This window comes from Passer domesticus, chromosome 7, assembly GCF_036417665.1.
Source record: "Passer domesticus isolate bPasDom1 chromosome 7, bPasDom1.hap1, whole genome shotgun sequence".
NCBI classification, from domain to species: Eukaryota; Metazoa; Chordata; class Aves; order Passeriformes; family Passeridae; genus Passer; species Passer domesticus.
In genome coordinates, this window is record NC_087480.1 from 5034603 (window position 1) to 5044390 (window position 9788).

General features: G+C 47.4%; 1 protein-coding gene across 1 annotated transcript; it reads left to right on the forward strand.

The window, feature by feature from the left end:
* Window positions 1-349: 349 nt before the first annotated feature.
* Window positions 350-9495, forward strand: ITM2A (integral membrane protein 2A). Its single transcript, XM_064426536.1, has 6 exons — window positions 350-509; window positions 3997-4128; window positions 4330-4518; window positions 5500-5610; window positions 6684-6834; window positions 8879-9495. Exons 1-6 carry the CDS (start codon window positions 426-428, stop codon window positions 8965-8967), a joined length of 756 nt encoding a protein of 251 aa, XP_064282606.1. The 5' UTR covers window positions 350-425; the 3' UTR covers window positions 8968-9495.
* Window positions 9496-9788: the final 293 nt, after the last annotated feature.

A 9788-nucleotide genomic window follows, 5' to 3' on the forward strand; every position in this document is an offset into this window, starting at 1 on the left:
AACGGCCTCAGGCTGGGCCAGGGGAGGCTCAGGGTGGAGAGCAGCAGGGATTTCTCCCTGGAAAGGGCGGTCATGCCTTGGCAGGGGCTGCCCAGGGAGGTGGCGGATTCCTCATCCCTGGGGGAGTCCAAGGAAGGACTGGAGGTGACACTCAGTGCTCTGGGCTGGAGACAAGGTGGGGATCGGTCACAGGCTGGACTCCATGGTCTCGGAAGCGTTTCCCAGCCTCCCTAATCCCGACGCTCCATGTCCGGACCCGCTCCCGGCGCCTGAGGGGAGCTCCGGGGGAATGGAGCCGGGTGAGGGCGCGGCCGACAGGGGGCGCTCCCGGCGGGCGGGGCTGGGGGCGTGGCCACCGCAGACCCCGCCCCGCCCTCCGCGCTGTCCCCGCTGCCGCTCCGGGACGCGGCAGCAGCGCTGGCGCCATGGTGAAGATCGCCTTCAACTCGCCCTTCGCCCTCAAGGATGAGCCCAAAAAGGAGGCGGCCGAGGCGCTTGTGGCCGACAAGGTGCGGGCGCGGGGGTGTCCCGGCCGGCGGCGGCGGCGGGAGGAGCGGGGCGGTGTTGGGGGGGGGGGGGGGGGAAACGGAGCCGCCGCCATTTTCTCGCGGCCGGGGGAGGCGGCGGCGGCCGCGGGGCTCTGGCTCGTGCGGCGGCCGCCCCGCCGCGCTCTGCCCGGCGCTGAGGCACCGGCTCCCCTCAGCCTCGAGAGCCCGCGGGGTGCCGCGGTGCCGTCCCGCTCCGCCGCCCGGTCGCGGTGCGGTGTCCCGTGACACCCGCGGGCCGGCACCGGGTGTTTATGTGGAGCTGGGCCCGTGCCAGCGCCGCGTTTCCTGACGGCGCTTTAAAGCTCGCAGCTCGGCCCTGGGCCGGCCGGGGGAGCCAGGCAGAGCCCCCCCGGCGCGGGCAGCGCTCGGCCGGCGGCTCCCAGGCAAACAAAGCGGGCTGAGGCTCGTCCTCCGCTCCCGGCACCTGCGGTGAGGCGTCGGTGTCGCACTTAAATTAAGAAACCTGCCATAAAGGGTTTTAAATAGAAACCCAGGCCGGCACCCTGTGGTTGGCTTTTCCTTCCCAGCGAGCTGCGCGTCGCTGGCTTGAGTGGAACTTTTTGTGGGAAATTTGTTTTGGAGGTGTCCTGCGTTTTTAGGGAGATGGAGGGGCTCAGCCTGTAGGTAAATACATCCGTGACTCTAGACGGGCAAGATGGCTTGAGTTTATTTGCAGTAGGAGAGTAATAAAATTTTAGAAACAACAGAACTTGTGGAGTTGGACTGTAGTTCTATTTTTTCCTTTTTTTTTTTCTTCCCTTCGAAGCTGTAATCAGGAAGGCAGCTTCCCTACCAGCCTACACAGCCTCACCTGAAATAGCCTTCCTGTGGAAGGAGAAGGGATGCAGAGTGATTTTCTTGCTCGGTGCACTCTTCTGAGCTGTCAGTTTCATGCATGCACATTTAATACAGTAGCACTCAATTACAGGATCAAAAGGAGAGAAAGTGGGAAAACAAGGTAGATAAAGTATTTAAAATTTGAAGATGTCATTAGCCTGGCCAGTTTCTTGAGGACAAACTCCTCAGCTCTTCCTGAGGCAATTGCTTATACATATATTTACTAGCCCTGTACTGTGAAAGTTCTGACTGGAATAGTTCTAATAAACACACCCCTTTTTTCTGTTCTCATGAGAGCTGCTCCTCTCAATTTGGAATATTCTGTGTGTTTGCACACACGTACTTGGGATTTTAACAACTCTTCACTCTGACTTCAGGGCTTGGAGTTGCATATAAACATCAAGTTCATAATTTTACTCCAAGACAAACTTGTTGGAGTGGTTGTTAATGTCTTCTTTAGCTGGAATATTTGTGCAGAGCAAACAAGCTTAAAGGTTAATGTTGGCTGAAACAGCACAATAAAAGTCCCCTGGAGTATCTGCAGAAAACCCTTGAGCTTGCAGAATATTCTCCCTGCAGGTTCTTTGGGGCTGTCAGCAGTGTTAAAACAAGTGATTTTTCTTCTTGTCTCTTATCCCTCATTTGCTTTGCGTGTTACAGCTTTGAGCTGCCTTTTCTTTGTAGGTTTTTGACGACTTTTACCAGTTACTTTTGTGCAGAGGTTTTGTAACCTGCTCGAGCGAAATCTTGCTATTGTGTTCTCTCAGCAGCTCTGTCAACTCTTCCCTCTCAGGTTCAGCTGCCCACACTGCTGCTTAATATGCTCAAGTACCTTTGCTTTGTTTGAAATAGGTGTAGTGCAAGTGTAGCTAATTAGATGTCGACATCAGCCCTGCGCTGGGATGGCTGCAGTGCCAGAACTGGTGCAGACTGGTGTGTTCAAGTAGGGACAGGCTGGATGAGTAAGGTGCTCCGAGGTGGAGGTGAGGGTGGGAGAACGTGGAGAGAACAGCATTAATCTCCATCTTACAGCTGCTTAACCCCGAAAAGAGATTTTCACACAGTGCCACAGAAATGTGGCATCATTCTGACTTGAAACCAGGGCTTGGCTTTGGTTTTGTAGTCGGTTTCTTTTTTAACAAATGCTTCACATGCCAATTGTAGCAGCTTGTGTCCTGCTGAACCAACATTTTTGTGTTTGGAGGATGCGCGAGCGGAATGTGGGAGTATTGACTTTCACAAAACAGCTTGGGGTTTGTTTCAGCACTTGCATAACTGATGGCTTTGACTTTTATGCTGCTGCATCTTGCTGAGCATGGAAATATTGCAGCCCTGGTGATAATGCTGGCGCTCGTTGGGAACACAGGTCACTGAATGTGTTGTGTTCTGCAGGACCCAAATAAAGAAAGGCCATGGAAGCTGCTGTGCCCAGCCCAGCCACTGATTCTGGGAACACCTCAAAGGAAAAGATCTTTTACTGTGAAATCCGATTTTCTTCCTTCCTGGCCAGGACAAAGAACAGATCTTGAAAGCAAGCTATTAAATCCTGGAGTCAGGAATCATTAAAGGGACATTCTTGACCAAATATAGGGGTTATCTAAACATTTTGGGTTTGGTGGTTGTTTCTTTATTTTGTTTTTTCCTTTTAAAGACTCAAGCCCAGTGTGTGATTCCAGGAGGGAATGCCTCTTCTGATTGTTTGCTATTTGACAGCACTTTTGCTGTTCTCTTCACTTGGCTTGCAGCTGAAATTCTGGGAAGGTGCTGCAGGAACTCTGGAAGGTTAAATTTTCCTTCAGACACCACCTCTGCCTTTGCAGTGAGGATTGCACAACTCACCACCACTGGAGAGTAGTTTCCTTTGGGTGCAGTCATCTTTGTTTGAGAGAACATTGGGTGGAGGAAAACAAGCTGCTGAGCTAAAGGGAGAAGTTTCAGGCTGTTGGAAACAAAACTTCCTGAGATTTGGGTAGGAGAAAAGTTATTTTGAGGCCGCAAGGTAGGATATGCCACAGGGACTTATTTTTATTTGGCATAATTGGGAGCTGTGTTTAAGCTGATGAGTCGTTTTCTTTTATAATGGACTTTGCTTGTGCTTATTAAAAGTTCCAAAACCTGGTGACTCGTGTCAGCTGTCTGTTCCCCAGCCAAGAGACAAAGTTGCATCTTGGCTTCTTCTGTTAATCCAGCTTTGGGAGGAAAAGTGATGTTAATGCACATGATAGCGAGAGGAGGAGGAGGGGAAGAGGCCTGAAGACACTGTGTGCCTTTAATGACCTTGATGTACAAATCCTGCTTTTTGTACTACAGTGTGGCTGCAGCACAGGATCCTGTGTTACAGTTATTTAAGTTTTGTGCATCTCAGTTTCTGGACAAAGGTTTTTCTAGAAAACATCCTCTAACTCAGAAAATATTCTTGGTGCTGTTTGAAAACTGATCTTAATCTGATGCAGTAACATTTCATGTGAGTGTTTTATTTTATGATGCTGACTTGTAATTCCCACGCCTAGAAGACATAGGAGTCAGTGGATCAAAGTGAAACAGCTGATAACAAGTTTCTTTAAATTCAGAGCAGCTGCCCTTTCTCAGTTCTCCCCTTCTTTATTTAAAGGACCCAGAAGTTGCCACACACAGGGGTGAAAACTCATCTGGAAGATGTCTCTTGACTCTGCTGGGCCTGGCCTTCATCTTGGCAGGGGTTGTTGTGGGTGGAGCCTGCATCTACAAGTACTTCATGCCAAAGGTAATCTGAGAGTTCTCTTTAATTTAACAGCATTGGTTAAAAAAAATATAAATGGATTATCACTAGACTGGAAAGATGAGGGGGAAAGAAAGATTATGAGGACACTCCGAGTGTGTGTCCTTTGGGTGTGACAGAGTCTCAGCAGACAGCAGTGCCGTGTTAAAGCTGCTTTGTGCCTTACCTGCCCTTCTGGTGTCCCAGCACAAGGTGTACCGTGGGGAGATGTGCTACTTTGAGAACGAGGGCCGGGAGCGCGCGGTGGAGCCGTACTTCCTGCCCATCGCCGAGGAGGCCGACATCCGCGAGGACGACAACATCGCCATCATCGACGTGCCCGTGCCCAAGTTCTCCGACAGCGACCCCGCCGCCATCGTGCACGACTTCGACAGGGTCGGTGCTGGGGAACTGAGCTCCGGGCTGGAAAGCTGTCAGCACAGGCTGCTCCTTGGGGCAGAGCTGACCCCGTGAACTCTGCAGCACAGGGATTAGCTCTGCACTGCTGGTGCAGTCACTGGGGGTAGGAGCTCTGAGGTGTTTCCCAGAAAAATGCATTTCAGTGCTGTGCAGCTCTGTTGTTGGCCGTGGGATATCTGAAAGTGCCACTTGCCATGTAAATGGAGAACATCATAAATGTGAGTTAAGGGATTGAGGACTCAGCACAGCGTCACAGCAAAATGTAGAATTGCAAACAGGTGTCAGCCTTGGAGAAGGGCATTGAAAAATCACTTCAAGCAGCTGAAACCTAGAACCTGACAGTGTTGTGGTAGTTGCATGGAGTTTCTGCAAGGCAGAGAAGAGAGGGTGGTTTGACTTTTTTATCAAAGTTGTGTTGAGAGTGTTAACATTATCCTCAGTCAGCTGTAAAAGCTCTTGGAGGTTGGTTGTAAATCCAGCCTTGGCAATGCAGATAGAATAAACAGATAATTCTAGTTGCTGCAGTTCTTGTGCTCAGTGGCAGTGTTGATGAGATTTTTGTAGGGACTAACACTTTTCCTGAAGAACTATTTAAAGGGAATCATTGTTTATCAGCAGCTGGATACCTTTTGTTTGCACTGTGCTTAATTAGACCTTTTCAGTTATGAGATCATACTCCCAAATACTTCCTCTGTGTTAGTACAAACTGTACTCCTTTACAATTATGGCAGAAGCTGCTTTTATATTCAGCTTTCTCTTCTCTAGGAAAGTTTGTTAAACTATTCCTATTTGGCAAAGTGGTAACAGTTCAGTTCTTACACTGGGCAGTTCCTGAATGCATCACTTTTGTAGTAGCTGTGAATGATCTCCAGCTTTTTTAGGTTGCCTTGCTCCTGGTGGAATTGTGCTCTCCTAATCAAAGGCCCCTGACTAATTAAAAACTTGTTTTTAAAACAGCTTTTGACAGCGTATCTCGACCTGCAGCTGGGGAACTGCTACGTGATCCCGCTGAACACTTCCATAGTCATGCCTCCAAGGAATCTGATGGATCTCTTCGCCAAGCTGGCGGTATGTGGGAGCTGTGCTGCTGGGTTCTGCTGACAGGCTGCCTTTGCAGAGAGTGCTGGCTGCTGCTCCTGAACTCCAGGCCCTTGCTAGAACAGTCCTCCCTCCATCAAAGTCCATAATCCCCCGGCTCAGTCACTGCACTGAAGTTAAGGCCAGCTGTCAGTGTATATTATGTTGAGTAGATTCATGCCTAATGCTCTTATTAATACCTGGCTTTATGAGAGCTGAAAGCAACCAGCAGATAAGGTTAAATTTAGCTGTTAGAAAGGAATTTGATAAAGCTCCAAATATGATTGAAAGGCTAAACCTGAGAGTTACTCCCGGCAAGCTCGCTCGCCCCGTGAGGGTTTTGCTGAAAAGAACAATGTGAACTTGTTCCCCAGTTATTGGCACTGCAGTTATGAGATCACCACAAGCATTTGACTCTTCAGTGACTAAAACTGGTGTTTTTCCAAGATGATTTATGGGTCAAGTTGATAGAGCTGGCTGCTGCTTCCCAGTTAAGTGCAATACTTGGCTATCATGCATCAAATCATGCATCACTTTTTAAAGAAAAATAATTGGCTCTCTTACACCTGATTCTAGAGGCCACTGGTCTAGTTTTGCTTGTTGCATTCTTTTTTATATCTCCATGAAGACAAATTTTAAGTGTATGTCCCTACTGGGGGGTAGGAAACTGTTTCAGTAGTGCTGGGAGCATCTGGTGAAGCCTTTTGTAGGCTGCCTTGCATTTTTTATATCAGAATTACATTACCTCAAACCTGGAGTCTTTCACAATATTTTGTTTCTCTTTTAGCTGCAAACTTTGTGTACAGATAAACCTGACCAGGTTCTATTTACATTTGCTTCACATGAGGCTTGCAGAGTTGAGGTTGATTGTGCTTTGTTTGAATGTAACTGCAGCTGTTGGAAATGGCCTCTGTCAGTTTTTAACTTCCCTGGTATGAGACTGGTTGAGCTCAGTGTATCTTGGTATTAAAACTCTGCTGCTTGAATCCCTTCCAAAGCAGTGAAATGTAGTGGTTTGTGCCCTGTTAGCAGCAGTCTGTCCCTTCAGGCTCTGTCTCTTGCAGACTGGCTCTTACCTGCCCCAGACGTACCTGGTGCGTGAGGAGATGGTGGTTACAGAGGAGATCGATAACGTCTCTGACCTGGGCATCTTCATCTACCAGCTCTGTGTGGGAAAAGAGACCTTCAGGCTTCAGCGCAGAGACCAAATCACGGGTAAGTTCCCCCAGGAAAAAGCAGATGTATTGTTTAACTAGGGAAGGGATGAATGCTTAAACCTGGGGAGTTTTTAATCTGGGGAATCTGAGTGTTCAGCAGAAGCTGAGGCTACTCCTGGCCCTGCTGGGTATTTCCCGTCCCTTCTTGTCTGAATGTGAACTGTCATTTGAACATGATGAGAAAGTTTCAGTTGCACAATTACAGGTTACATGCCCAAACCAAATTTAAGCCTGTTTCTTTTCTAATTTTTGGTTGAAATTACAAGTTAGTTTGACCCTAAAATTCATATAATTCATCAGATAATGTGAGTCTCTGTAGGCACAGCTTATTCTGTCCTTGTCCTATCTGAAACTGGGTTACAGGAGCACCAAATAAAAATATTTTTTTCTGCTTTACTTGCTCTGAAAAAAAAGTAATTGAACAGTGAGCTCCGGACATCCCAGACTTCCTCTCTGAAAGAGGAAGAACACTCCAGAGGAACTGCTGAGCTCTGGTTCTTTATTGCCTGTGTGCTCCTGCCACCCCCTGCCAGGGACTAAGCTGAGGTGTCTGCTCTGACTACTGGGACAAGGCCTGGGGGGCAGAAATCTGACATTGTGAATTTTGTTTCAGCGTAGCTCAAAGCATTTCATACTTGCTGCTCCCACCAAACACAGTGAGCTCACCCTTTGCCAGTTAGAGCCTTTCAGAATGCAAATATTTGGTTTGTTAGGACTCTGTGCTCTGGTTTGGCTGCCAAGCTCTTAGGCAAGAGTTTCCTCAGCCCAGTTGCAGCATCAGGAGCCACATCTGCTGCTTGCTGCACACAACATCCTGTTGTGGATGGAAGCAAGGCTCCCTCTGTGGGAGCAGCAGAGGGGTTCTGTGCAGGGCACATGAAGGAACACTAAACACCCTGCCCTCATGGGAGGCAGAGCTGTGTGACTGTGCTGTTGTCAGAATTATTTTGGGAACAAGGCTAAATTGACAGCTGCTGAGTCTATAGACAGCCCTGTGAAGAGTGTTTATGATGTTCCCTGAAATCATCCTGCTCTAACATGTTGTTGACATCTTTGCTGCAGAGTAAAAGATTCCTGCAGAGAACTTGTACAAAAGGGTTCTGGTAAATGGAAAACGTTTCCTGGTACAGCTGCTGTGCTGTAACTCTCCTTGTTCTCCTGTGGAGGGGAGAGGGTGGGAAATCTGATCCAACTGAGGAGAAAATTGTTCAGGGGCAAGTCTTGCCTTGCCTGCCTCATCTCATTTCTAGCACACAGTGTACGAGCTGTGTCACAGAAATGAGACTGCAATGGATGAACTCCTGGAACTTCTCTGAAAAAAATTCTTTTTATTATTCTTATTTAGCTAGTGCTGCCTGGCTCTCAGCTTTTGTGGAGTTTGTGTGTTCATCTCTTAGATCAAACTGACCTCAGTGCTCTGTCAGTTCCCTGGAGTTGTAACTTGGAGGCATGGGAGGAACCCAGGTCAGGCTGTTAAGTGGGCTCTGGAAACTTCATCTCCATCCTGATGCCTTGGAATTGAAGGACAGCCTGGATTTTAGATGTTTATAAACCAAAGCAGTGTCCTGCTGGGGTTGGGTTAAGAGCTGGTACTTCTCTTGCTTCATCTGAACAATTACCTGCTTATTAAACAAACTAAATCCTTCTGAATTATTGCAAATGGAAGTGATTGAGGAGAGCAGCTCTTTGATGGTAGCACTGCTGTGTTCCTGTCTCTTACTGAGCCACAGCTGATACAGGTAAACTGCCTGGGTCAGACCCAGTGCTGGCATGTCCCAAAATAGAGAAAATCACTTTAATACTGTTAGGAGGAACCAGAGTGAGGTAAATCCTCCCAAGGTGAAGCGCTCTGTAAAGCACACCCTGTGCAAATGCACACTGGGTGAGGGATTTGGGATGGAAAACAGCCCCACAGCAGGCTCTGGTGGCAGTTCCTGCCTGGAGAAACTCCGTGCACTGAATGATTGTGTCCTGCAATGTTGGAAGTGCTTGCTCTGGGCTGTGATCCCTTCGCTCAGCCTCGTGTCCTCTCTCGTCCCCAGGTGTGCAGAAACGGGCAGCGGAGAACTGTCACTCAATCAGACACTTTGAAAACTCCTTCGTGGTCGAGACAAAGATCTGTCAGCAGTGAAAGGTGACAGATGGCAGGTGACCAGGTCACACCTTCTCGGAGAAGTCAGCATTAGACGTCGACTTCTGCAATTAAACCGTGCAGTGATAATCAAAAGCCTTATGCATTTTCTGTGTATTGCTTGTATTTCAGAAGACAAAGTCACCATTTCAGCTTTCGTTGATCCTTGGTATAACTTTTTAGTTGTCTCATGTAAAACTTAAATTTGAGTAAGGTTTTTTTAGAAGGCTAATATCAGTTTATCTGTTGAATGTGTTTGATTTAGTGTAATCTGGGAATGGCAGAAAAATATATATATATAAAAATGTTAACCAGTTCCTTGGCTGGAACCAGTTATGTTCACCTTAACTTTCACAGAATGATTAATATTAATAATCTGTGGTTTGCACATCTTGTGTAGTTCTGTAGAATAGCTCTGCACTCCGTATCCTGGCTCAAAAACCTTCCTGATCTGGCTCATTAAAGGTTTATTTTAACGACCATGTGTGCAGCATGTAAAACCCAAGCTCAGTGATCAGAAACCTTTAACACTACCCTGTTTCTTTTTGTGCAATTACTGTATTGAATTCGTATGTATATTTGGAACCTTCCCTGAGCTTATGTTGAGTTCTTCTCCCTTAGTTTGGTTTTGTGGCATTTAGTTGTTAGATTCTGATAGAGTTGCTCTTAAAGCTTGTCAGTATTTTTGGTTATGACTTGGTTTATCCTGTAACTTCTATTTCCAGGGTCTGTTCTGGTATAGCTCACTTGTGAACGTGACTGTAGTTGTAAACTTAAACTACTTGGGCTTATATAAAACTTTTTAGATCAACTTTTTATGA

What these genes read in the sequence shown, in the direction of transcription:
- ITM2A (XM_064426536.1), top strand. Translation starts at nt 426, where the DNA reads ATGGTGAAGATCGCCTTCAACTCGCCCTTCGCCCTCAAGGATGAGCCC. An exon ending in ACAAGTACTTCATGCCAAAG is followed by an intron (nt 4,129 to 4,329) that starts GTAATCTGAGAG and finishes CTGGTGTCCCAG; the next exon opens with CACAAGGTGTACCGTGGGGA. An exon ending in TCGTGCACGACTTCGACAGG is followed by an intron (nt 4,519 to 5,499) that starts GTCGGTGCTGGG and finishes TTTTTAAAACAG; the next exon opens with CTTTTGACAGCGTATCTCGA.